The 22359-nt window shown below is 53.4% G+C and overlaps 5 protein-coding genes across 5 annotated transcripts; 2 read left to right on the forward strand and 3 right to left on the reverse strand.

The window, feature by feature from the left end:
- Nucleotides 1-826: 826 nt before the first annotated feature.
- Nucleotides 827-3621, reverse strand: CTAM01_05809 (uncharacterized protein; the record flags this gene model as incomplete). Its single annotated transcript, XM_060521839.1, has 3 exons — nucleotides 827-952; nucleotides 1019-2302; nucleotides 2989-3621. 3 exons carry the CDS (start codon nucleotides 3619-3621, stop codon nucleotides 827-829), a joined length of 2043 nt encoding a protein of 680 aa, XP_060383508.1.
- A 621-nt stretch (nucleotides 3622-4242) lies between these two features.
- Nucleotides 4243-10186, reverse strand: CTAM01_05810 (SNF2 family domain-containing protein; the record flags this gene model as incomplete). The annotated part of the gene is made up of 3 exons (XM_060521840.1): nucleotides 4243-9892; nucleotides 10080-10097; nucleotides 10176-10186. 3 exons carry the CDS (start codon nucleotides 10184-10186, stop codon nucleotides 4243-4245), a joined length of 5679 nt encoding a protein of 1892 aa, XP_060383509.1.
- Nucleotides 10187-14819: 4633 nt separating this feature from the next.
- CTAM01_05811 (RecF/RecN/SMC N terminal domain-containing protein) lies at nucleotides 14820-18537 on the forward strand (the record flags this gene model as incomplete). The annotated part of the gene is made up of 3 exons (XM_060521841.1): nucleotides 14820-14857; nucleotides 14916-18181; nucleotides 18239-18537. The coding sequence occupies 3 exons, from the start codon at nucleotides 14820-14822 to the stop codon at nucleotides 18535-18537; spliced, it is 3603 nt and encodes a 1200-aa protein (XP_060383510.1).
- Nucleotides 18538-19777: 1240 nt separating this feature from the next.
- CTAM01_05812 (uncharacterized protein) lies at nucleotides 19778-20128 on the forward strand (the record flags this gene model as incomplete). Its single annotated transcript, XM_060521842.1, has 1 exon — nucleotides 19778-20128. One exon carries the CDS (start codon nucleotides 19778-19780, stop codon nucleotides 20126-20128), a length of 351 nt encoding a protein of 116 aa, XP_060383511.1.
- A 1522-nt stretch (nucleotides 20129-21650) lies between these two features.
- Nucleotides 21651-21893, reverse strand: CTAM01_05813 (uncharacterized protein; the record flags this gene model as incomplete). Its single annotated transcript, XM_060521843.1, has 1 exon — nucleotides 21651-21893. The coding sequence occupies one exon, from the start codon at nucleotides 21891-21893 to the stop codon at nucleotides 21651-21653; it is 243 nt and encodes an 80-aa protein (XP_060383512.1).
- Nucleotides 21894-22359: the final 466 nt, after the last annotated feature.

The following is a 22359-nucleotide window of genomic DNA, read 5'->3' on the forward strand; positions in this document are numbered from 1 at the left end:
CAAGTTATGAAAATGTCACCCTATCGAAGTTTGAAGGTAAACCCCCCGGCCACAGGGGAACCCGGCACCTCGGCGCTCGACCGGGCACCATGCGCCCACATCCCTGCGCTCCAGTTCGTAACGAGCCGCAAGGCAAAAAGGCATGAGATCCAGCACCTTATGTTGGTTAGCCTGGTGGGCTAGAATTCATCAAGAGAGCACAGAAACTCGTACGGCTCATTCCGAGAGGCGTACGTAACCTTGCCCTGCCACCAGTCTTAATCAGAATCATCCGTGGTTCGTTCGCTGGGGGCCCAGGCTCGGGGCCTGTCAAGCGACGGGAAGGACGATATTAGGAACGGTACGGTATGGTGGGGGAGGAACCGTCACCCGGAAAAAAAAAAAAGAAGGGCTCGACTGTCAAAACTAAGCCACGCCGAGCGCAAAAACCCACGTCGGCCGCAGCCACACGAGCGACATGTCGTTCGTCTTCCCATTTGTTGGACGAATTCACCGAATGCCGTCAATGCCACTGTCAAGGCTTCATTCCCCCCCTCTCGTCACGCGTGTACCCCCGAGGAAGGGCGCAGCCGCAGTTCATGCAACGCTCAAATTGTGGTCAATGCTCGGATTCTTCTTGAATTGATATCCTTTCTGTCTCTGAATCTTTTAATCTGCTTACTCAGTGACCGCCACGGGCCATCCTCCCGTGCTCATCAGCTTGTTCATTCATCGTGCCCTTGCGCTAACCAACGCTTCTCCCTCCCGCGGTGTCTGCTCAAGGTGCTTTGACCTTACCCCATGTTCCGGCTCCCCTGGACTTACGAATGCTTCCTTTTCCCCTCATTTATTCAGGGTCCGGTGCGAATCCGGACTCGGAACCGGCCTGCGCCGCCTCCATGTCCTTGAGCGCCTTTTGGCCCTCCTCGGTCGTGGCGTCGATAATCTGCTCCTCCAGACTCAAGATGCCGGCCTGTATGTCACAACGTTGTTAGTGAACCTGCTCATCGAAAATCTTCACTGGAGAAGAAATACTCACGTCTCCAAGCTTGCCGACAATATCCTCAGCCTCTTCGACCTTCATCTTGCCCAACACCTTGTTGACCTCATCCAGGCTTCCGCTCTCCAGAGCCTTTTGGAAGTCGGCGCTGAATGTCTCAAAGATATCCCGACCCTCCTTCACGGCGGGGTCCTCGCTGTCCTTGGGCGGAATCGTAATCTTGATCTCCGTGCCGGGCTCCACCGCGTGCAGCTGAATCTGCTCCACGCCCTCGGGCTCGCTGGCGCGCTCCTTGACAATCTCCCGCGCCCGGTTCCTGATCTTGCCGTACGTATCCTGCACGTCCTTGAAGAACACATCTTGCGCCTGGTGGCCCTTGGTCGTGATGCGCTTGAAGAACATGCCCACGCCGTCCTTGCCCAGCGCTCTGCAGTACTGCAGCAGCAGCGCCTGGTGGACGCACTGCCGGCAAAAGTCGTCCTTGCTCTCGAGGGCGGCGTCGAAGGCTAGGACCAGGAGGCCGTCTGTCTCCCGCTCCGTCAGGATCTGCGGGTTCTTGGACAAGTACTGGGCGCTGGATGTGTAGTCGTCGGCCTTGATCTGCGCGAACTTCTTGGCGGCGGGCGACGCCTCAATCTCCTCATCGTCGTCATACGATTGGGTCGACTTGGCCGGAAGGGACTGTGTCATGTCAAAATTGGGGTTCAGGAGCTCCGGCTTGCGCTGCTCCTCCTTCTTATCCGTATCCTTGGACTTGTTGACGTGCGAGCTGTCAAAGCCCGTGTGAATACCCTCGCTCGTGATCTTGCGTCCCTCCTCCTTCTCCAGCTCGGCCAGCTTGGCAAACAGCTCCTTTTGCAGATTCTGCACCTTGGTCAGGTGTCCCTCGACGCCCTCGAGCATGGCCTTGTAACGGTTCTCGGGCTTCTTCTCGTCCAGCTCCTTGTTAACTTGGTCCAACAACACGGCCATCATCTTGGAGAAGCTGGGCAGCGGCTCCGAGTCGGCGTGGATCCCCTCGGGGCGCGGGGGTGGCTGGTCGTCTTCGGGCTTGCCGGCGGACTCCATGACGGCTTGGAAGGCGACCTCGCCGGGGTTTCGGGTCTCAGCCTCGGAGGCATGGGACTTAAGGGCGTCCAAGAGGTTGGAGATGCGCTTCATCAGGCCATCGTTGATGATGCGCTCGTACTTGAGCGTCTCGATTTGATGCTTGCGCTGCAGTCGCTCCTGGTGGATTTGGTTCTGCTTTGCGCGGATGAATGAGCGCTTATCGACGTTGGGGTGGACCTCGACGTCCGAGTCGTCGCTGAGCTCCAGCGCGTCCTGTCGTATTTACATGTTAGCTACTGAGGTCGGCATCACAGCGAGCATGGCCGTGAGAGAGTGGGTGATGTAAAACACACCCATTTGCTGTAGTCGACAGGCATCTTGGCGAAATGTTTCAGCAATGTGATGCAGATGCGTGATTGCCTCCAGCTGATGTGGGCATCGGTTGTTGACTTTGAAAGCGATGTTGTTGAGTGGAATGTTCTGGATTTTGCTTGACAATAGGTGCGGGTTGAAAGGAGTTTGGTGCAGAGCCAGTACAGTGCCACAGTGCATCACAGGTGCGGGGCATTACCCCGCCGCCGTATTGTTATCCCGGTAGCTGAGCTCAGCTATGATATCAGCCGTAAGGCACTTCAACTCTTGCTTTCACTCCTTGTTCAATCAGCGTAGCACAACTTGCTCAGAGATACCGAGCAAATAACTTCTCCTGATTATAAGCTGTCATCTATCAAGTAGGCATCATAACAATGGCAATCTACTCTTCTCATATATGGAGCTACCATCCATAACTGCTCCTAATAAGACAATACTTTGGCAGGATCAAACCCCTCCTTCGCAACTCTCCCAGATCCAACATACCCCCTCTGGTTGCTCACAATCCTGACACCCTTCACAACCGTATCTGTCGAAAAGTGTGTATGCCCAAACACCCAACAGATCATCGGAACAGAATTCCCTACTTCCTCCAACAAATCCGTTGCGAAAGCCGAAGACCAAGGGCTCCCCTCAAACCTAGGCTCCGACGTCCCCTCCAGCGAAGGAGCATGGTGAGTCGCAACAACAACCTCTCTCCCACGCGCCACCGCTTCCCTCGCCTCTCTCTTCAACCAACCCAAGTCCGCCTTGTGAGCCGCGCAGTGTGCCTCAAGACTCCATCCCTCAATGTGCTGGAAATCCTTGACCCTTCCCACGACCGCAGCTCCCGCCTTCTCAGGGACCATCGTCCATAGGGTGCATCCCAGGATGCTCACGTTGGAACCGGGGATATCAAACCCGCGGCGGTGGAGCACATGCAACCTCCCTCTCAACGACGGCTCTGCTTCAAGCCTTGCCGCCTCTGCGAGTGTCCCGCCGTACGTGAGGCCATGAAACTCGTGATTGCCAAAAACTAGGAAAACACCCTCGTACCGATCCGTCTGACACCGGATGAACCCGAGATAGCTGTCGTATTCAGATAGGCTACCGACATCGCCGGAAAGTAAAAGAAAGGGTGCCGTGACAGGAAAGTCAAAGGTCGAGTAGTCTTTGCTGGCCTCGAGATGCAGATCCGAGAGGAATTGTACAAGGCCCGACGATCCCCCATTCATGGCCATGGGCCCAGAGGCTTGTTTTTCTGGGCGAGACAGGATAAATGAGGGAGATCTTGCAGTACTGGTGTTGATCTGTCTTGCTGCTCAGCCACATCCAAACTGTTGATGTGGAGGCCAGATGGGGCATCCTATCACAAACTTCTCAGAACACGATTGCAGGTGTACTGCTGCGTATTATTTAATCAGATCGTCTCCATTGTCAAGCTAACATTGAATCCACGTTGACGTTGTTTGCTGCAGCCTATAGACCATCTCAAATAACAAGAACGTCAAAGGCAATCACAGTCACATGCCAGGAGCGTCAGTCACCCCTTATGAGACAAGGTCAGATGCAGTGAAAAGTTAAATCATGAATGGTCAAAATAGTGTGAATGCTCAGTTGTTTTCTTTCACCCCAACGTGCGTCGTCTGAGTCGTAAAAATTGCTAGTGTCATATAGTACAGGTGTTTCCGCGCACACGTTTCGTTATGAGTACACTACTGCGTGAGAGGTCTCAAGCCTCCCTATCGAAAAGGCATCCAACTCGCTCTTATCTAAACCAGATGCCAGGCTAAACTCCATACAAAGGGCCTCAACGGCCTCCCTCCGACCTCCTACTGATACGACCGTGGTCGGGGGTATTATTACTGCATGGTCTTCAAGAAACCATCCAGATCGAAACTCTCCTCATACTGGCGATTATCCCATAGGTCACCCAAATCATCAAGCCAAGCCTTCTTGCCGGGTTGCTTGCCCGTGACGACGTCTCCCGTTTCGATATCCACCATGTCTTCCTCTCTACCCTCCATCGAGTTTTGCGGCTTGTCTGATATGAGACTGGGTCCTGTGTCCCCAAGATTGAAGAGATCAAGAATTTGATCTGTATCCATCGTAGCCAGGCCCGCGTTCTGCTGATTGACCACAGTGGAAGCGACATCGATCTTGAAGCGTTGCAAGCTTAGGATTTTCTCTTCCAAAGTACCTCTGGTCACCAGCCGGTATACGTTGACGACCTTCTTCTGACCGATACGATGAGCTCTGTCCATGGCCTGCATATCCTTTTGCGGGTTCCAGTCATGTTCAACGAAAATGACTGTGTCGGCACCCGTCAGATTGAGTCCCAAACCTCCGACACTGGTGGTCAGGAGCAAGACATCGTACGATGGGTCACTGTTGAATTTGTTGACAATATCCTGACGCTTGTTGGCTTCGACTCCACCATCTAGACGAAGGTGGGTGACGCCTGGCAGCATGGTCTTGAGCACCGTATTCTGGACCATGTCCAGCATCTCCTTCATTTGGCAGAAGATGAGGGCGCGATGAGGCTTGATTGGCTGATACAGGGGGTCATTCGACTCGGCTTCTTCCACACCAATGCCGCAATCGACAAGTAGGTCTCGCAAAGCGGTCAACTTGGGTGCATGAACCGGATCCTCGAGACTGGTGCCTTGCTTGTTAAGGATGCGCTGGGTCTCTTCGTACATGCCGTGTCCAGGCTTCATGACCATGGCTGGAGAGTTGCAGAGCTTTCGCATGTACTGCAGGGCCTGGAAGATGTGTGACTTGGCGTCCTTGTCCTCACGGCCGGCCTCTTCTTGCAGCTTCTTGCCTTGCTTTCTGGTGAAATCGTCAAACAGCTTCTTCTGAAGGTCGCTCAAGTCGCAGTAGTAATTCTGCAAAATCTTGGGCGGGAGGTCATCTAGAACCTCCTCCTTGAGGCGTCGCAGAAGGAATGGCAGGACTTGCTTGTGGAGAGCCTCGATAGCCAGAGCACCCGCTTCTTGCTCCTTTGAAGATGCCTTGCTGAAGCGACTTGCGGCGATGGGCTTGGCGAACCGATCCAAGAAGACCTTCTCAGCACCAAGGAAGCCAGGCATCAAGAAATCGAACAAGGACCAGAGCTCCAATACGTTGTTTTGGATAGGTGTTCCGGTCAGAATCAGTCGGTGGTTGCTGGCCAATTTCTTGACAGAAATCGTAATCTTGGCCTTCGGGTTCTTAATCAAGTGTCCCTCATCCAAGATGACGTAATTCCAGTTGTACTTTGCAAGAACATCGGCGTCGTTTCGGCAGACATCGTAGCTGGTAACGACGATATCAGTCTTGTCCAGGTTATCCTTCATGCTCTTTCTCTCGGCTGGCGGGCCAACGTAGGCAGTGACGCTCAAGAAGGGTGCGTAAGTCTTGATCTCCTGCTGCCAGTGACCGGACAATGTAGGAGGGCAGACGACCAGAGATGGGAGACGGCGAACATCGGGTGCGCCTGTCTTCGCGTACTCTTCGGCGCGCTGGTGATGGTCGCTGGCAACCATGCAGATGGTTTGCAAGGTCTTTCCAAGACCCATGTCGTCGCAAAGAATGCCGTGCAAATGGTACTTGTTGAGGAAGTGAAGCCAATTGACACCATCTTGCTGGTATGAACGAAGTTCTGCCTTGATAGCGACGGGAATCGGGAACGATTCCACTTTCTTGGGGTCCAGCAGTTGGGAAATGAATGTTCGTTCGCGGTCTCTGCCCTTGAGCAGCTCTTCAGACAGTCCAGGAGGGTCTGGGATGCCTGCCTCCAGTGGCACGAGTTTGACGAGGGTTGCAAAAGACGTTGTCGCAATCAGACGAATTTCGTTATCTGAGTCGCTCATGCGGCCCAGAACGGGAACAATGAGGAAGATAACGTAAGGAAGGATAGCATCGCCCATCACGGCAATCAAGTGGTAAATGGCTTCGATCGCACCTTGACGGAAGTTGAGGTCGATAGGATTGCTGATGGATGGCAAGACGTTCTCCACAAGGGCTGTCATACCCTCGACTGTGATGACGCTACAGACAGTAGCCATACATTTCGCTGCCATGTAGCGGAAGACAGAAAGCTCAGAATGCAGGGCTTTAATGACTAAAGGAACCTTCTCCATGATAAATGGATGCATGGCCTTGTCAAGAGTGGGCATGAGCGTTCGAATCAGGGACAAAGCATCGACGATCTCTTGGCCAAAGGTATTCTCGGGGTCCTTGGCCTCAGCCGGCAATGCGCCAGAGAATGCCTTGACAAGAGGATCCTCCATGAACACCCTAATGGTAGGCACGGCCGTGAGCAGCTCGGCGCCGTAGGTCTTGGAGAGGATTTCCAGCGCCTCTTTGGCGCCACGACGGGTGATGCGAGCAGCCTTGACTTCTTTTGCCCACTTGGCAGCGTCTGCATGATCGACTCGATCTTCTTCTTTCTGCATTGAAAGCACGCAATCTGTCTTGCTTGCATGGACAGGGAACTCTGGAGTCTCGGCAACTTCCACGCAAGAGAATTTGATCAGGTTGGAAACAACCTTGTCGGCCGGTCCGCGACGACCCATCTCGTTGAACACTTGCACAAGTCTTGCAATGGTCGCTGATGACCGGCTCTGAAGCACTTGGTTGTCTTCTGTCTTGATGCTGTCCATGATGCCCTTGATCAGTGGGCTGGGCTTCTTGGGTAGGGCCTTGATCGCAACCAATGCGCATGCTGCGCCTGCTTTGATACGGACGTCTCGTGAGTCCTTGGCGGCCTTCGCGTCGGTAATCGCAGACACGGCAACTTCTCTGGCCTCGCTCAGCATCTGGCTGGCAACTAGACGCTGTCCTGGAGACATGGCCTTCTTAAGCTTGTCGAAATCCTCTCCGACAACCTTGTCTGCAACGGCAATGGAGAAGGCACCTGGACCTGCTTGCTCGTCACCCTGAACCAGGACAGCCAGTGTTGGGAGCCGACCACTAGACACTTTGCCGTGGTCGCGGAACATGTTGAGAAGCTGTTGACACTGAGATCGGACCCGGTGCATGAAGCTGACTAGGTCGCCGTAGTGAGCAGGACGTTCAGTCTCAATAATCTTCTGAAGAGGCGCCGCGTATCTTTGTGCTCCTTCTGCAGGGCCGTTGGTAGCGTACTCGTCAATGATCATGCATGCTGAAAGCTGTGTGGACGAAGCCCGGTCTGAGATACCGGCGAGAAGTAGCTGGTCGTACTCGGCGAGGCTGGCAACCGGAATAAAGGACATAATCAGGCCCATGGCTTTGGCAGCTGATACTCTCGATCGAATCAGAGTATCCATGCCAACAAGGTCCACATCTCCCTGGATCATGTGCCCGTCGACGTCATGAGTATGAGAAGTGACTGGAACGTCATCCGTCTTAGCAGATTTGCGACGACGCTTGTTTGCTCTCTCGGGCCCGTCGGGGGATGAGGCCTTGCGGGCGGGTGTGACGGCGACAGGTGCATACGTGCCGCCTGATGGCTTTTGGAATAGATGGGCGGGCATGGGCAAGGGATGCCGGGACACACCAATGGGATGCAGCGTGAGTCTCATCAGAGGCTCGACGTGAGCGGCGAACTCGTCGGCAAGAATCTCGGGCGTCTGTGCAAGTGAGCGAACCAAAGCTGTCCAAACGTCCAAAGACATTGCCAGTGTTTCTCTGTCCCTTTCAACCAAGACGTTCTGGAAGATGAGTCGTAAAATTCTTCCATTGAGCCAGCCTCGAGAGTTCTCAGCTCCCAAATTTGCGAATGTCATCAACGCCTTCAGTACAGCTAAGCGGACGGAAGTGATGGTGTGTCGAAGGAAGGGGTACAAGCGCGGCACCAGCAAGGTGAAGGAACGCTCCTCGTCTTGTGCGGCGGACGTCTCCATGGCCTGCAGGACTTCGGGATAGCTGCAGAGTGTCGCAAGTAAATCCATGATCTTACCAGTGCTAGCACTGAGATCGTCACCAAGGTCGGCCAAACTGCCCCACATGATGTTGATGAGGCTATCGATAGACCCAGGTCGTAATGTGACGAACTCCTTGGTCATGGGGAGCAAAGTCGCAGCGCTCACTGCTCTGACGTCGTCGTCATGCTCCTCCAGGCCCTTCATGACCAGCCGAACAACGCCATCGATCATCTCACTGTCCTCCAACAGCAGGTCCTTCCTAACCGCAACGACGTATCTCAGTCCAACCATTCCACCGTGGCAGACAGACCACTGAAGCATGTCGAGCTGGAGATCATCCTGCATGACCATTTGGTAGAGAATCTTGTAGATGCCGTGAACAGATTCTGCCGGGATATGGCGAAGGACCGATCCGAGAGATTGACCGATAGTTTCGCGAATCGGCGCGACCGAGGTATCAGAACTGTAGTCGGTAAATCTATCCAGCATTAGGACGCAGCAGAGCCGGCAGGCCAGATCATCCAACCAAGCCTGGTTCAAGCGATCATTTTCAGCCCGTGACTTTGAACGAACCCTGCCAGCTCCACCTCCGTGGACACGAATCACCTCCCGAATACCCATCGCAGCTCCATGGCGAGTCTCCCAGGAAGGGTCAAAAAGATCGACCTTGAGGAAATCGCATAATCTGTCGTAGGGCCACTCAGCACCCTCCATGGTCTCATCAACCTCGATTTCAGACTTGATCGGTATTACTTGTCCCTTGAATTCGCTGACAACCTTTGATTCCTCATCGACGTCCGCCGGTCTGTCCAAGTTGAAGTAGTCGTTGACCTTCCCGTTCTTCTGCTTCGCGTCGGCATCTGCTGCTGGTGTTTCGTCGAAGCCTTCGGACCCTGCTGTGGTTGTCCTTCTCATGGTCAAATCTCCAAATCCCCCTTTCCCCTGGGCAGCCTTTTGCAACTCTCTCTTGCGCTTCCTCTTGAGGACGTTGAGTTGCCGAGAGCTCAAGCCAGCTTCCTCTGCCGGCTGGCTTTGACCGTGGGAGGTGGTGCTCTCCTTGGTGCCGTTGTGGCCATTTGCTGACTCTTGCGGAGTAAGAGGGCTGGGTTCCTTTTCAACAAGGACGGGCATCTCGGCGTCCTCGAAAACCCTGCCCAACAGGCCAAGTCGTCCATTGAGAGTCTTCTTTTGGTGTGCCAGCCGTGCTGGGGGATCCAATGATGCCAGAGCATACTCGATATTGCCGCCTCTCAGAAGTTGGCGACCAAATTTGATGATGTGCTCTACATTGAGCGACCCCAATTTGAGGAGCTCGCTGGAAGAGAAAGAGGTAGCATCCTTTTCCTCCTCCTTTTTTACGTGACCATTCTCTTCCGGCTCATCCTTCTTGACTGGCGCAAAGTCCTCATCCTCGTTAGGGTCGTACAGGGGTGCATTCTCGGTGATTTTGCCTATAGCTTTGGCTGCTGTGGAGCGTGTCTCCCAGTCCTTGTGCCGAAGGTAAGGTACTACTCTGGAAAGAAGGTTGAAAAGTTCATCGGGATGCTGCTTCTGCCAGTCGGCAAGTTGGTTGACAGCGGTGTCACGAATCAGACGGGTGCTGCCCGTTTCGAGAATCCTACGCGAAGCAGTTAGTAAGCGGTTGACGACGCGACGATACAGTCTCTTGTTAGACTGAATATTAAGCTCGCTCAACACGGGCATCATCAGAACTGCATCCTCAGCTGAGCCGAACCCAGAAGAGGCAGACATCAAGATTTCTGTAGGGTTGCTACTAAAGAGCGATGTCATGTGGTTAGACTCACGTGACCAATCTGTCAAGTCTGTTGAAGCAAGGTTAGTGCTGGTTCAAAAACGATCGGATCTGCCTGATCGCAAGGGTTGCCAGGAAGGATTCATACCTCGACGCCATTTTGAATTAAGATGTATTTGATGAGAGTTTCATCATCAGACTGAACTTCTGTGAGAGATGTTAGCTATGAGTTCAAAACAAGCAATGATGTGAGTCCAGGAGCTGTTGGGTGAAGGAAAGATGACATGATAAATGCTTGAAGATAGATACATGGATGCTACCTTCCCGTGCCCAAACAGAGATGATGCAGTCTGGGGTAGAAACTGAATCATGGCAGTTGGTGGAGTAACATATTGGATGAGGTGATCTCGATAGTGAAGTGAAGTGCAGGTAGATGCGATAGAGGACGCGCCGGACCGAAACGCCCAATGGCAAGTTAGGATTGGCAGAAATGGTGCAAGGTTTGGGGTGGATATGAGCATAACGGGGAAATGAAAGAAACGCGGACTGTACGAAGCCAGTACGTACCGAAATTGAGAAAGCGGGTAACGGCGATGGGGCCGGATGCAAATCGCGATCCCGTCCACTGCGGATCAAGCCGAGTCTTAATCAAAGGATGCGACTACCATGCATGCATCAGAAGTAGGACGGTGCAGGTTGAAATCGCCGCGTTGATTCGGAGCTTGTTGCAAGTTGCGGTAATGAAAGATGGAGTGCGAGAAAGCAGCGTGAACACGTAAAATCTCGATGCAAGGCGTGATGCGTAGGCGCGTCGTGGATCGTTGGGGTGTGGTGCCGAATGGTCGCAAAAGCTGCTGTTGCAAGAAATAAGCGTCGAGTCGTGAGAAGAAAGAAAAAGGCGCCTATTAAGCAGGTGAGGTGAGGCTCGAAACGATGGGAGAGATGACGCCTTAAAGTGGGAAGGAAGAGGCGCGTATATGTAGATATGAGCAACACCACCTCAATAATAAGGTAAGATTGGATTGGGGAAAGGCAAACGCAGTGCCTGCCAGGTGCGAGGCGGGAATGCAGTGCAGTGCGTGGAAGGTGCGCGTGGTTGTGGATGTGGATGGGGGATGGGGATGGTGCCTGCCTGAGGTACCAGATCCAGATCCAACCTAATGGGACAGGCGGGAAGGTACGGATAGGATACACTTACTGAGGTGCTGGGAGGAGCTGCGATGAGGCTTTTGGGTGAGGCTTTTGGTGGTTTGGGTGCCTTGGGGTGCTGTTGATGCCTATGGTGCTGACCAACCTGTGAGCAATGGACCAATGAGATGCGAGGGTTAATGGGGTCGCGTCAAAAGGGCAGCACCTCGACGTCGCTCTGGAAGGGAAATTTTGGGGTGGAGGGGCCCGGACAGTCTTAAAGGTATGCCTGCAGTACTTTTATAATTACCCGTGGGCCCGTGAGAGAAAAAAAATGGAAGGAAAGCCAGCCGTTCCTTCACGCAGCGACGGCGTCTCGCTTAATCTCCTTAGCGTCATCTAGTCACCTAGTGTCCCTGGTCCACCGCGCCCACCTCCACTCCCCAGCAAACAATAAACCCTGTCTGCCACTCTGCATCCTGTCGTCGTCGTCGTCTTCTCCGGCCGCCTTTTTCCATCGCATCGTCCCTTTTCGTCCACCTCTCCCTTTCGATATCTCGTCTCTGTTATCACCCTGGCCAGTAGTGTTAGCCTCACGAATCATCACCATCTCACCTTGCGACCATGCCCATTCCATCATGACCCCCCGATAATTTCACCAGACTGAAAAGTCGGATAGCCGTGTCATCGATGCACTACGGCTTTTGCAATCCAATATATGCATTTCAACGCCACGAGCACAGCGACGCCATTTCTCTCAGGCGCACCTCTAAATGGGGCAGATGGGGGAGGAAAAAAACTTTACTCAACCTCGTCATGGAAGACTCACCAACCCTGAAGAGTGCAACCGCAAGGAGACAGGAACAGTCTCGCTGACCACACCATACCATGCACACATACATACATATGGCGTCGCGAACCCTCGGAACTCTTCCAACTTTTGAGTTTTCTTTCCGTCTCTGACAGACTGGCATTCATCCCCACACGCAAAGTTCCGCTCGGCACTTTTCAGAATGGCGTCTCATCATCTGCAGTGGCATCATCAAATGATAGTGAAAGCCAGTGAACACCTAGGCACACATGCTTCAGGGTTCGCATGCGGCATTCGATGTTCTCTCCCTTGCGTGAGAAGGCCGGCGGGCCTGCCTTGTGATTTCTTGTTTCTTCCAAGGCTTGTAAGAATTGACGGCAGATCTTTAGCGGTTTCTCTTGGATACCTGCCACCACCGTTGCCCCTTGCCACCGACTGACTGGGCGTGGCTTTTTCCCAAACCGAAGCACCAAATTGCCATGTTGCCGTGGTATGGGCCTGCTCTTCAGCAACACACCAAACTCTGGTCATCAATCGCATCTGATTAAACCGACTAGACAGATCGGTCTAAGGCTTCCAAGCTGGCCCTGCGATGAGCAGGCCGGGCTGCCCCTTGGAGCCTAGGCCGGACCTGCGCTACACACAGACAAGACGACCTCTTGTTCCTCTCACCCTATTCGCAGCACTGGGCACCAAGCAACCTTTCACGACCTTGCGCCGCCAGGAAATCCGACGACTAGGCTTGTTGCGGTAACGAATCACTGGATGACTGTCTACGCAGTGCTTTGGATGGATCAATGGGCTAAGGGATGAGATGGACCATAGATAGATGGCGATGGTGGCAGGCGGATTGCGAATGCAGCAGACCAACGCCAGCGCGAGGATCATCACAGGCATGCTTGGTGCAGCTGCGGCCAGTTTAGGCCGATGCCTCGAATGGGAAACAAGCTGCTTCGGCTGCCACAAGACGTGGGGTAAGCTTGGGAATCTCGGCGTCGCCCTCCCAGGGTCCCGAGAATCTGGCTCCCAACAGCACGCTGCTCTGATTCGTCTTAGCCACCAGTCTGTCCTTTTGATCTTTGAAGGGCTGGCTGAGCTGACTTTGGTCGCAGCCACTTACACAGCACATGCTCTGCTATCGAAAACAAAGCGTTACGGACTTTTGGATTGTGATGGCCTCATGTCATCTCAGTAGTGCTCCGCTCGTCCCGTCCGTCCCCGGCCGTTCCAGGGCGAGCTGCTGGAGTGTTTGTCTTACCCGCCTCGGTCTTTTCGACCACCCTGGCTCTTGGCTTTGCTGCTATTTCCTGGTTTTTTCTTACCCCTGACGACTGCCTGAGCAAGCCAAAACGCAGCCATCGATGGATGCGATCCTACTCATCGTCTTCTTGGCTTTCCATCTGTTGGCCTGCAAACTCGTTCTCTCTTCTCTTCTTCCTCTGAATTTCGGACTGCACACCAGCGAATCGCCTTGGTTCCTGCTCTCCCACCGACACCTTAATATCCAGCAACGTGGCTGTCCTGTCAAAAGCTGGAGGGAGTACGTGTACTCTGTGTCGTCCGTATGGTCAGTGCGCATAGCTTCCTGGTGACTTGACTGGGGTACATATTGGATGGACCCAGCTCTATCCATGTTGAAGCTCAAACTACTTGCTGATCGCCCGGTGTCATGAATGCTGCTCAAGCCTCACGCAGACCAATAATCGAGTCTCCCGGTCGCTGCACATTAGGAAAAGTTTTGCACCGGCCTCCTTTAAACACAGAGCCACAGAGTCACAGACAGCTTTGCATACGCTCAGGCACACAGGCGCAGGCCCTGCGAATAGTTGAAAGTCTGCGCGGAAGAGTCGGAACGTTCGAGGGATGTGAAAGAAGAAAGACCCAAGGAAAAAACGGGCTGACGTCTTATGCCTCCACATCTAATGCTTGACAGGTGCTGTCTCGAAGGGAATGTGCCTGTCCAGGCTGGTGTGTCCGTTTATGACGAAGTTTTGGTATTGCCGGAGATTCGCATGTAATTCTTCTGCGATCACGGATACAGATGCTTTGTTGCGGAAGAAGTCTCCGAGCGCAAATGGCGAGACCGAGTCGGACTGCTAGCTTTCAAAGTATATCAAGTAATGGATGGATCTTGCAGAGATCCAACCACATATCGGCGAGTTTCACTGTCCCTGAGTAGATAGTCTAAGGTTGGGCTCAACGGCCGCTGCTGTATCGGAAGTTCAGCTAAGTCCTACAATAAGCTTATAGAAACAACAGACGGATGACATTCCTCGAGTCATGGGCATCGGAACAATGAAGCTTTTTTTGTGCTGTTCATCCCGCGAAGACAACATACAAACATGGAATTTTCACTACAGACTGGAAGAGAGCCCGCAGCCAAGATTGCAAACCTAAAGTAGTCGCTTCTGGGTTAAGTGAGAAGTTTGTCAGAGAGATTAATCCATACTCTGCATACCAAAGAGTCTCATCTTTGCACAAAATGTTGACTGGGTTGATGAGAATGAGAATGGGTGGAAGGTTTAAGTGGAAGTCGCGTACAGTGTAAAATGAGTGCCAAAATCGTCGCACACTGCAACCTGAACTGTGCGATTCTGCCTCCTCGACCATTTCGTCCTCAGGCACGCACCGCCTACCAGATGAGCGACGGCACCCCAGGTTTGACGCGCCCTGACCTGCCACGCTTGAGGACCTCGCGATTCCTGGACGCGTCGTCTATCCCCACCACCAACAATCGACTGTCACAACTTCTCAATATACCGATGAAAATACTGCGCGACTCGCAGCGAACTCCATCAGCGACTTCACCCGCGCAAAACAGCCGCCCTTGAGGCCGCGACTCTCACCCTCACTATGTACATCAAACAGTGCATCATCCAAGGCTTCAAGAGGTGTGTGCCCCCTTGCGACAAGACAGCAGAGAGTGACACCTCACTGACTTGACGATAGCTACAAGGAACAGACCGTCATCGAACCCTTCTCCCCCGGTACGAATGTCATTGTCGGTCGCAATGGATCCGGCAAGAGTAACTTCTTCGCGGCGATGCGCTTCGTCCTGAGTGACGCCTACACGCAGATGACCCGCGAAGAGCGCCAGGCTCTATTGCACGAAGGATCAGGATCGGCTGTCATGTCCGCCTATGTCGAGATCATCTTCGACAACAGCGACGAGCGCTTCCCTACAGGAGGAAAGGAGGTCATTCTGCGTCGCACTATCGGAACGAAAAAGGACGAATACTCGGTCGATCGCAAGGTCGTCACCAAGAACGATGTTGTCAACCTGCTCGAGGCTGCCGGCTTCTCCAGGTCAAATCCCTACTACATTGTGCCTCAGGGTCGTGTTACGGCTCTGACAAACATGAAGGAGTCTGACCGACTCACCCTTTTGAAGGAGGTCGCCGGTACCCAGGTCTACGAAGCGCGCCGAACCGAGTCGCTCAAGATCATGAACGAAACAAACAACAAGAGAGAAAAGATTGACGAACTTCTCGGTTACATCAAGGAGCGTCTCGCTGAACTGGAGGAGGAAAAGGAGGAGCTCCGTGGTTTCCAGGACAAGGATCGTGAACGCAGATGCCTCGAGTACGCCTTGTACTATCAAGAGCAGCAGCAAATCCAGGAACAGCTTGAGCGCATCGAAAACATTCGGCAGAACGGCTTGGACAACACCGACTCGATACGAACTGAACTCAAGGATGCTGAAAAGACGTTGACCAAGTTGGAGGCCGAGATCCACAAGCTGACCAAGGAGATGGACCTGCTCAAGGTTGAGCGCCGGCAGCTCGAAGAGGACCGCCGCGAAACAGCAAAATCAAAGGCGAAGGCCGAGCTCAAGGTCAAGACCTTGTCAGATGGTCAGTCAGCGGCTGTTCAAGCCCAGCAACAACACGAGGCCGATCTCGCGGCGACCATTGAAGAGCTCCAGACAAAGAAGCAGGAGCTGAACAATGTCGTCCCGGAGTACACCAGACGAAGGAGTCAAGAGATCGAGAAGAAGCAGCAGCTGGACACGGCCGAAGCTACACGCAACCGTCTTTTCACCAAACAAAGTCGCGGCTCCCAGTTTAAGAACAAGGCTGAGCGCGATAAGTACTTGAGGGCAGAAATCGAGGATTTGCATTCAAGGCTCATGAGCCACAAGGCGAACAAGATGGACGCTGATGAGGACGTCACCGGAACGGAGAACTCCATTAAGCAGCTCGAGATTGATGTCGCCAGCTTGAGAGAGCAGCTGCAAAGCTCGAGCGGGGTTCGACACGAGCTTTTCGAGGAAGCCAGCAGGGCCAGGGAGACTTTGGACAAACTCGACGACGAGAAGAAGTTGCTCTGCCGTGAGGAAGAAAAGCTCGACACCATCTTGCGAGATGCGCGCCAGGAGAGAGACAGGGCCGAGCGTGAGCTTAGCTCTATGATGGATGGCGACACTGCCCGTGGTCTTGCCACGATTAGGCGCCTGAAGCATGAGCAAGACATTCCCGGCGCCTACGGTACTATGGCGGAGCTCCTCGAGGTCAGCGACACATACCGCCTTCCCGTCGAGCAAATCGCTGGTAACAGCATGTTCCACTACATTGTCGACAACGATCAAACAGCCACATTCCTCACCAACCACCTCCGGTCTAATTACGGAGGTAGATTGACCTTTATGCCGCTGAACCGCCTCCATCCGAGAAACATCAACATGCCGAGATCTCAGGATGGAATCGTACCGCTCTGGAGCAAGATTCGCTACGATCCCATGTACGAGAAGGCTTTCCAGCAAGTTTTCGGCAAAGTCGTCGTGTGCCCCAACCTGAGCATAGGAGGCCAGTACGCAAGGAGTCACGGTGTTGATGCCATTACACTGGATGGTGATACCACAAACAAGAGGGGTGCGATGACTGGTGGCTACATCGACCCCAGGCGATCTAGGCTTGAAGGCGTTCAGGCTGTTAACAAGTGGAGAGACGAGTATGAGCGGCTCCTGCAGCAGTCTGATCGGATTAGAAGCCAGATCGAACAGAAGGAGCAGGAAATCACTCGTGCCATGGGTGAAGTTCAGAAGGCTGAGCAGAAACTTCGTCAGTTAGAAAGCGGCTTTGAACCTCTGAGGCACGAACTTGCCAACAAGAACGGACAGCTCGAGCACGAGAAGCGACGTCTCAACGACGCTATGAGGCACCGCGATGCCGTTGAGCGAGACATGAAGATCTTTACCGAAAGTCTTGCTGCAAACGAGTCTGAACTCGCGTCAGACTTCAAAAAGTCGCTCAGTAATGCTGAGGAGAGACAGCTTGTCGAGCTGGACGCGCAAGTGCAACGCCTGCAAAAGGAGTGGAACGATGCCAGCAAGAAGCGGAGAGAAGCGGAAAGCCGGAAGCAGATCCTCGAGACAGACATCAATCAGAACCTTCAGTTGCGTCTGGATCAACTCAACAGTCAGGCCTTCGAGAACAACACTTCTTCGGGAGAATCTGGCAGCCTTAAGGAGGCGCAGAGGGAACTCAAGAAGCTCCAACGAGAGACCGCCGCCATCGAAGCCAAGATGCAGGAGATAGAGGAGAAGCTCGAGGAGCAGGGCGGCAAGCTCGACCGCCGCGAGGCCAAGAAGGCAGAGCAAGAAGAGATCCGCAGCACCGTTGCCGCAAGAGAAGCCAAGCAACGCAGCTCGATCGAGAAGAGCATGTCCAAGAAGGCCGTTTACACGGCGCAGGCTGCGGATGCTGCCAAGGCGATCAGAGACCTTGGAGTCTTGCCCGAGGAGGCCTTTGACAAGTACGAGAGGATGGATCCCAGGCAAATCGACTCACGGTTGAAGAAGGTCCGCAATGCCCTCAAGAAGTTCCAGCACGTCAACAAGAAGGCGTTTGAACAGTACAACAGTTTCACCCAGCAACAGGACCAGCTCCTGAAGCGCAGGAAAGAACTGGATGCTTCGCAGGAGTCCATCGAGGAGCTTGTTGCCCATCTCGACCAGCGCAAGGACGAGGCCATTGAGCGTACCTTCAAGCAAGTGTCCAAGGAATTCGCCACCATCTTTGAGAAGCTCGTCCCGGCTGGACACGGGCGCCTGGTTATCCAACGCCGGACAGATCGCCGCGTCGACCCTGAGGAGTCCGACGAGGAGCAGAACCGCAGCGTTGAGAACTACACTGGTGTCGGTATCAGTGTATCGTTCAACTCAAAGACTTTGGACGAGCAGCAGAGGATCCAGCAACTCAGTGGTGGTCAAAAGAGTAAGCCAGGCTCTCTCCCTAATGTGATCGTACCAGTCTTGCTAACAACTCGCCCAGGTTTGTGTGCACTGTGTCTCATTTTTGCCCTTCAGCAAACGGAGAGCAGTCCCATGGTCATCTTCGACGAGGTTGACGCCAACCTTGACGCCCAGTACCGTACCGCTGTTGCCAGCCTTTTGGAGTCAATCTCCCAAGAGGCCGGAACGCAGTTCATCTGCACCACCTTCCGACCCGAGATTGTCCACGTCGCCGACAAGTGCTACGGCGTGACTTTCCACAGCAAGACGAGTTCCATTGACTGTGTACCTACCGAAGAGGCGCTGAGCTTCGTCGAGGGTGTCGCGGCAGGAAAGTAAAGTGAAGAGAGGATGATTGGTGTGTACGTGTTCTGTGGGAACCATGTTCATGATTTTCGGTCTGGGGGGTGGCTTGAGGATTGGGGCTCCCCTCGTCATCGTCCGTTGACGAGAGGGGAGAGTCTCTTGGCAATGGCGTTGCGGCGACTTGTGGCGGTTGACTGTTTGATATCACGGGGGGCTTTGCCTTGTCTGTAAGTGAGTTCTGGTAGAATATGAGCTTAGGGTTTCTTATTTTGGCACCATTCATAGCTTCTATTACGAAACCATCAATCACGATTGTTCATTCCCGTCATAGAGAGATAGACTTACTTGCCTGTTGCATTGCCAAGTGTGGCATTGCCCTCTTGTGATGTGTAATCCACCTCTTGCCACGACGACGAAGACCTCCTTCATCTTCATGAATGATCAACATCATCAACATCATCAACATCATCATCAAACTCTTGGCCTTTCCTCGTCCCTCATTACGCGGCCCGGCGAACAACTCATCACCCCCCATATCTTCATCGCTAACGAATAAGCAGAACAGGTTCACCATATCACACACTCGGCTGGTACGTCGCCAACAAGCCTATGCGGCTTAGGGGTAGATCTCCCGGAACCTTGCTTGCTACATTACGACTCTGCGTCTCTGCTTAAAGACCGCAGGGCTGTTGAATCCCGCCTCATTGGTTAACCGTTCCCACGTCACCACCTGTGGCTGGAGCACTTCGGGAAGAAAAGGAAGTTTTCTATCGGAGGAGGAGGGGGAGGGGGAGGGGAAGGAGGGGCAAAGCATCCGAGACGATTGGCTTTCCTCTTTTTTTTTTCCCCTCGTCCTTTCGCCAAGAAAAGCAGGCCACCGCCCTTTCTTCTAGACTACGGCCTACTCCGGGGGATCTACGGTCCTGCATATGAACCATACCTTGAGGCTTTTAGCCGAGGGGAAGGAGGAGGAGGAGGTTGGTTGGTTGGTGACTTGTTACTAGTGCAGTGGTTTTTTTTTTTTGCTTGGCTCTCGTGAGTTTCTACTCAGCCTTGCCAGGGACGACTCTATCCGTACGGACCGTACCCGCCGGCCGCCGTGCCGCCATTGCCAAATATGGAACTCTGGAGATGTGCTATTCCTGGACAGAGAATGCCTGCGGGATGGTATCTGATCTGCGTGTGTGAAAAGAAGGTGTGTCACTCAATGGATGATCTCCAACTGGGATATTTTCTGCATAGTTGTATGTGACATATTATCCGTGTTCACCCCATGTCACGATCCTCCTTCACTTCGGCACTTGCAAGTTTTGGAACTTGGTTCTCCCCCATCGTCGTTTCTGAAAAAACGCCCCCCAGTTACGCGGGGGGTTGGGGTTTGGGTGGGAGGATGGAACCTTGGGGGGTTGGTTTGACATTTGGCATGGCGGGGAGTTTTGATAGGTGCCCGACGGTGACATTTCCTGGGGAGACCGGCAACGGCGAGGCAGACAAAACAAAGCCACCCGGAGGAAAGATCCGAGCTCTTCACGAAGGGGAACCAAGAATCCGGGGATCATCAATGCTCCCCAATCAGAGCAGAAGGGGAGCTCAGGGCTGGGTTGAGAATAGAATAGATATCTAGCCGTACGGGTACGGGTAGGGGAGATGGGAATTTGACCATTGTTTTACAGGCCAAGAAATGGCATGTTGCTTGAAACTTCTTGGCTGTCGAGTGTAACTACCACGATAGGACAGAAGACAAACACGGAGGAAAGGTGGCCATCAATGCTTCAACAGAATTCTTGGCCAAGGGGTCTTTGGGGGGATCTCGACAAGAAATCTGGTACCCGGCTTGGGATTGGAGAACCAAGACTTCATCAATGCCCGTGAGAGGGTGACAGGAAGAGAGGACGACATGCGGGAAAAGAAACGCCAATGCCGATCTGGCCCCCAGCCTCAACCGGGCCAAGACCGATATTCGTGAGCATCGAAAAAGCTTCAATGCCGGCAAATCGTCTTGGGACTTCTTGGGGTGACGGATCAGGGTGGGAAAAAAGGCTTGAGAACCTCTTGGAAACTCTTGGGTGCTCTTGGCGGGTTTGTAAAGGTCCGCTAGGTGTTTTGGATGGGGAGGAATCTGTTGGTCGAGAGCAACTTTTTTTTTTTTGCTTGTGTGTTTTTTTAGAAAAAAGATGCGATGAGACGAAAAAATGGGAAAGAGAGTTCAGACGTCTCTCCCCCCTTCCCGCCCGACGGGATTGATGGGCGATCACTCTTCCCTCTACGGAGGGATTCTCCGTACGGGACAGGCAAACCCCAAGCGTCGAGCGTGCCAAGCATGCAGAAGTGAGTGTAGGCATGAATTCTACAAGCGCCACAGGCCACAGGCTTACAGATTCTTCTCTCTCGAGGAACGTGTGTCGTCTCTACGTCGTTTGAGGTGGTTGCAGAAAGACCGTTAGAAGGTCCCCCCTTTCCACCCCGTACGAGCATCACATTTCTGCAGTGCAGTTTGTCTGCGTGTGTCTTACCTTAGTCAATCACGTTGTTGATCTGGTGCCGCAGCGGTAGTACTATGTATAACTTCCGTGCTCATCCAGCCATGAACCAAAACTGGTCAAACGGACCCTGCAGGACTTTTGTGTACGGCTGTATGGCCCAGGAGGCACGAGCCATGTTTCCAAAACGGCGAAAGTTGATACGTGCCGCAAGTTATTACGGCACTTGGATGACCAAATCTGCGACTTGGCAAAGTCTTGCGCTGAATCAGTTGCAGTCTTGCCAAGACAATTTCGAGGGACGTTCTGACGAGTGACTTCCAACGGAAACAAGAAATCGAGGCTGGCCTGCAGGAGCATGGGGATTACATCGAACATCGCATAACCCCAAAAAAATCACCGAGTTACACCGATTGAACCATCAACCACCCCCATGGGGACGGCCAATTGACCGGTGGCTTTCTTGGTTCACAACTTGGAAAGCGACTCCATTCTTGGGGCCTGCCCTTGGGGTATCCTCTTTGCTGCTTGGAGAAAATACAGGGCATGGTTTTCTCTTTGGTAACAGGCATGACAGGTAAGTGGTCGGCCATTGGGGGCCGTGTTTAGAATGGAATACGGCCGATCACTACCGGCCTCGCCCACTACCAAGCTCATAGGAGCCCACTAAAGAGTTGGCCTTGGTTGGTCGAATTGAAGGATCTTTGAGAGAACCAAGAACCTGCTGGAAGCCTGGTGTGCCTGGAAACCCGGGTCGGAGATGGCCTTGTTGTCGTCGGTGCGCCAAACAAATGGGACCGGAGTTGAGAAATACTGGGGAAGGACGATGGGGAAGCAGAAGAGATGGAGGAGAAACTGGAGCCTCGCGAACGGTAGCGTGCCCTCGTGAGTCGTGAAAGCCTCGTCCATGGTGCGCGCCTGCGCGGAGATGTGCGTGTGGGCAAATCACAATCTCTCCGAAATAATGAGGCGGTCAAGATCCGCGGACTCTACTTGTTTAGCAGCGGGTATTTCTGCGCTGCGGCATGGCCAGCCCGGCGCTCAATTCGCGCCGACCGCCGTCCGGGTATAGCACGAACGTCGTCATTCGCGCAAACCACATCAATTCGACCACGCCGGTGCGGTCCCGAGGTACGGAGATGGGGACGATGGGGTAGGCGGGTTTGCCCTTATTTTCTTTGTATTAATCTTTTTTGTTCATAAGAGACAAGGAGATATACCCCCCGATTCAAGGCCTTTCATTGGTCGGGACAGCCTGGGAAAGCATGGAATGCCAGGAATGGATACCGAGGACACGAAGAGAGTGAGAGTGAAATATCCATCGGCGCGATTAGCCCCGTATCCACAGGAAACCACTAGCCTCTACGTAGTAGTA

Source organism: Colletotrichum tamarilloi, assembly GCF_030869305.1.
Source record: "Colletotrichum tamarilloi strain Tom-12 chromosome Unknown Scaffold_15.1, whole genome shotgun sequence".
NCBI classification, from domain to species: domain Eukaryota; kingdom Fungi; phylum Ascomycota; class Sordariomycetes; order Glomerellales; family Glomerellaceae; genus Colletotrichum; species Colletotrichum tamarilloi.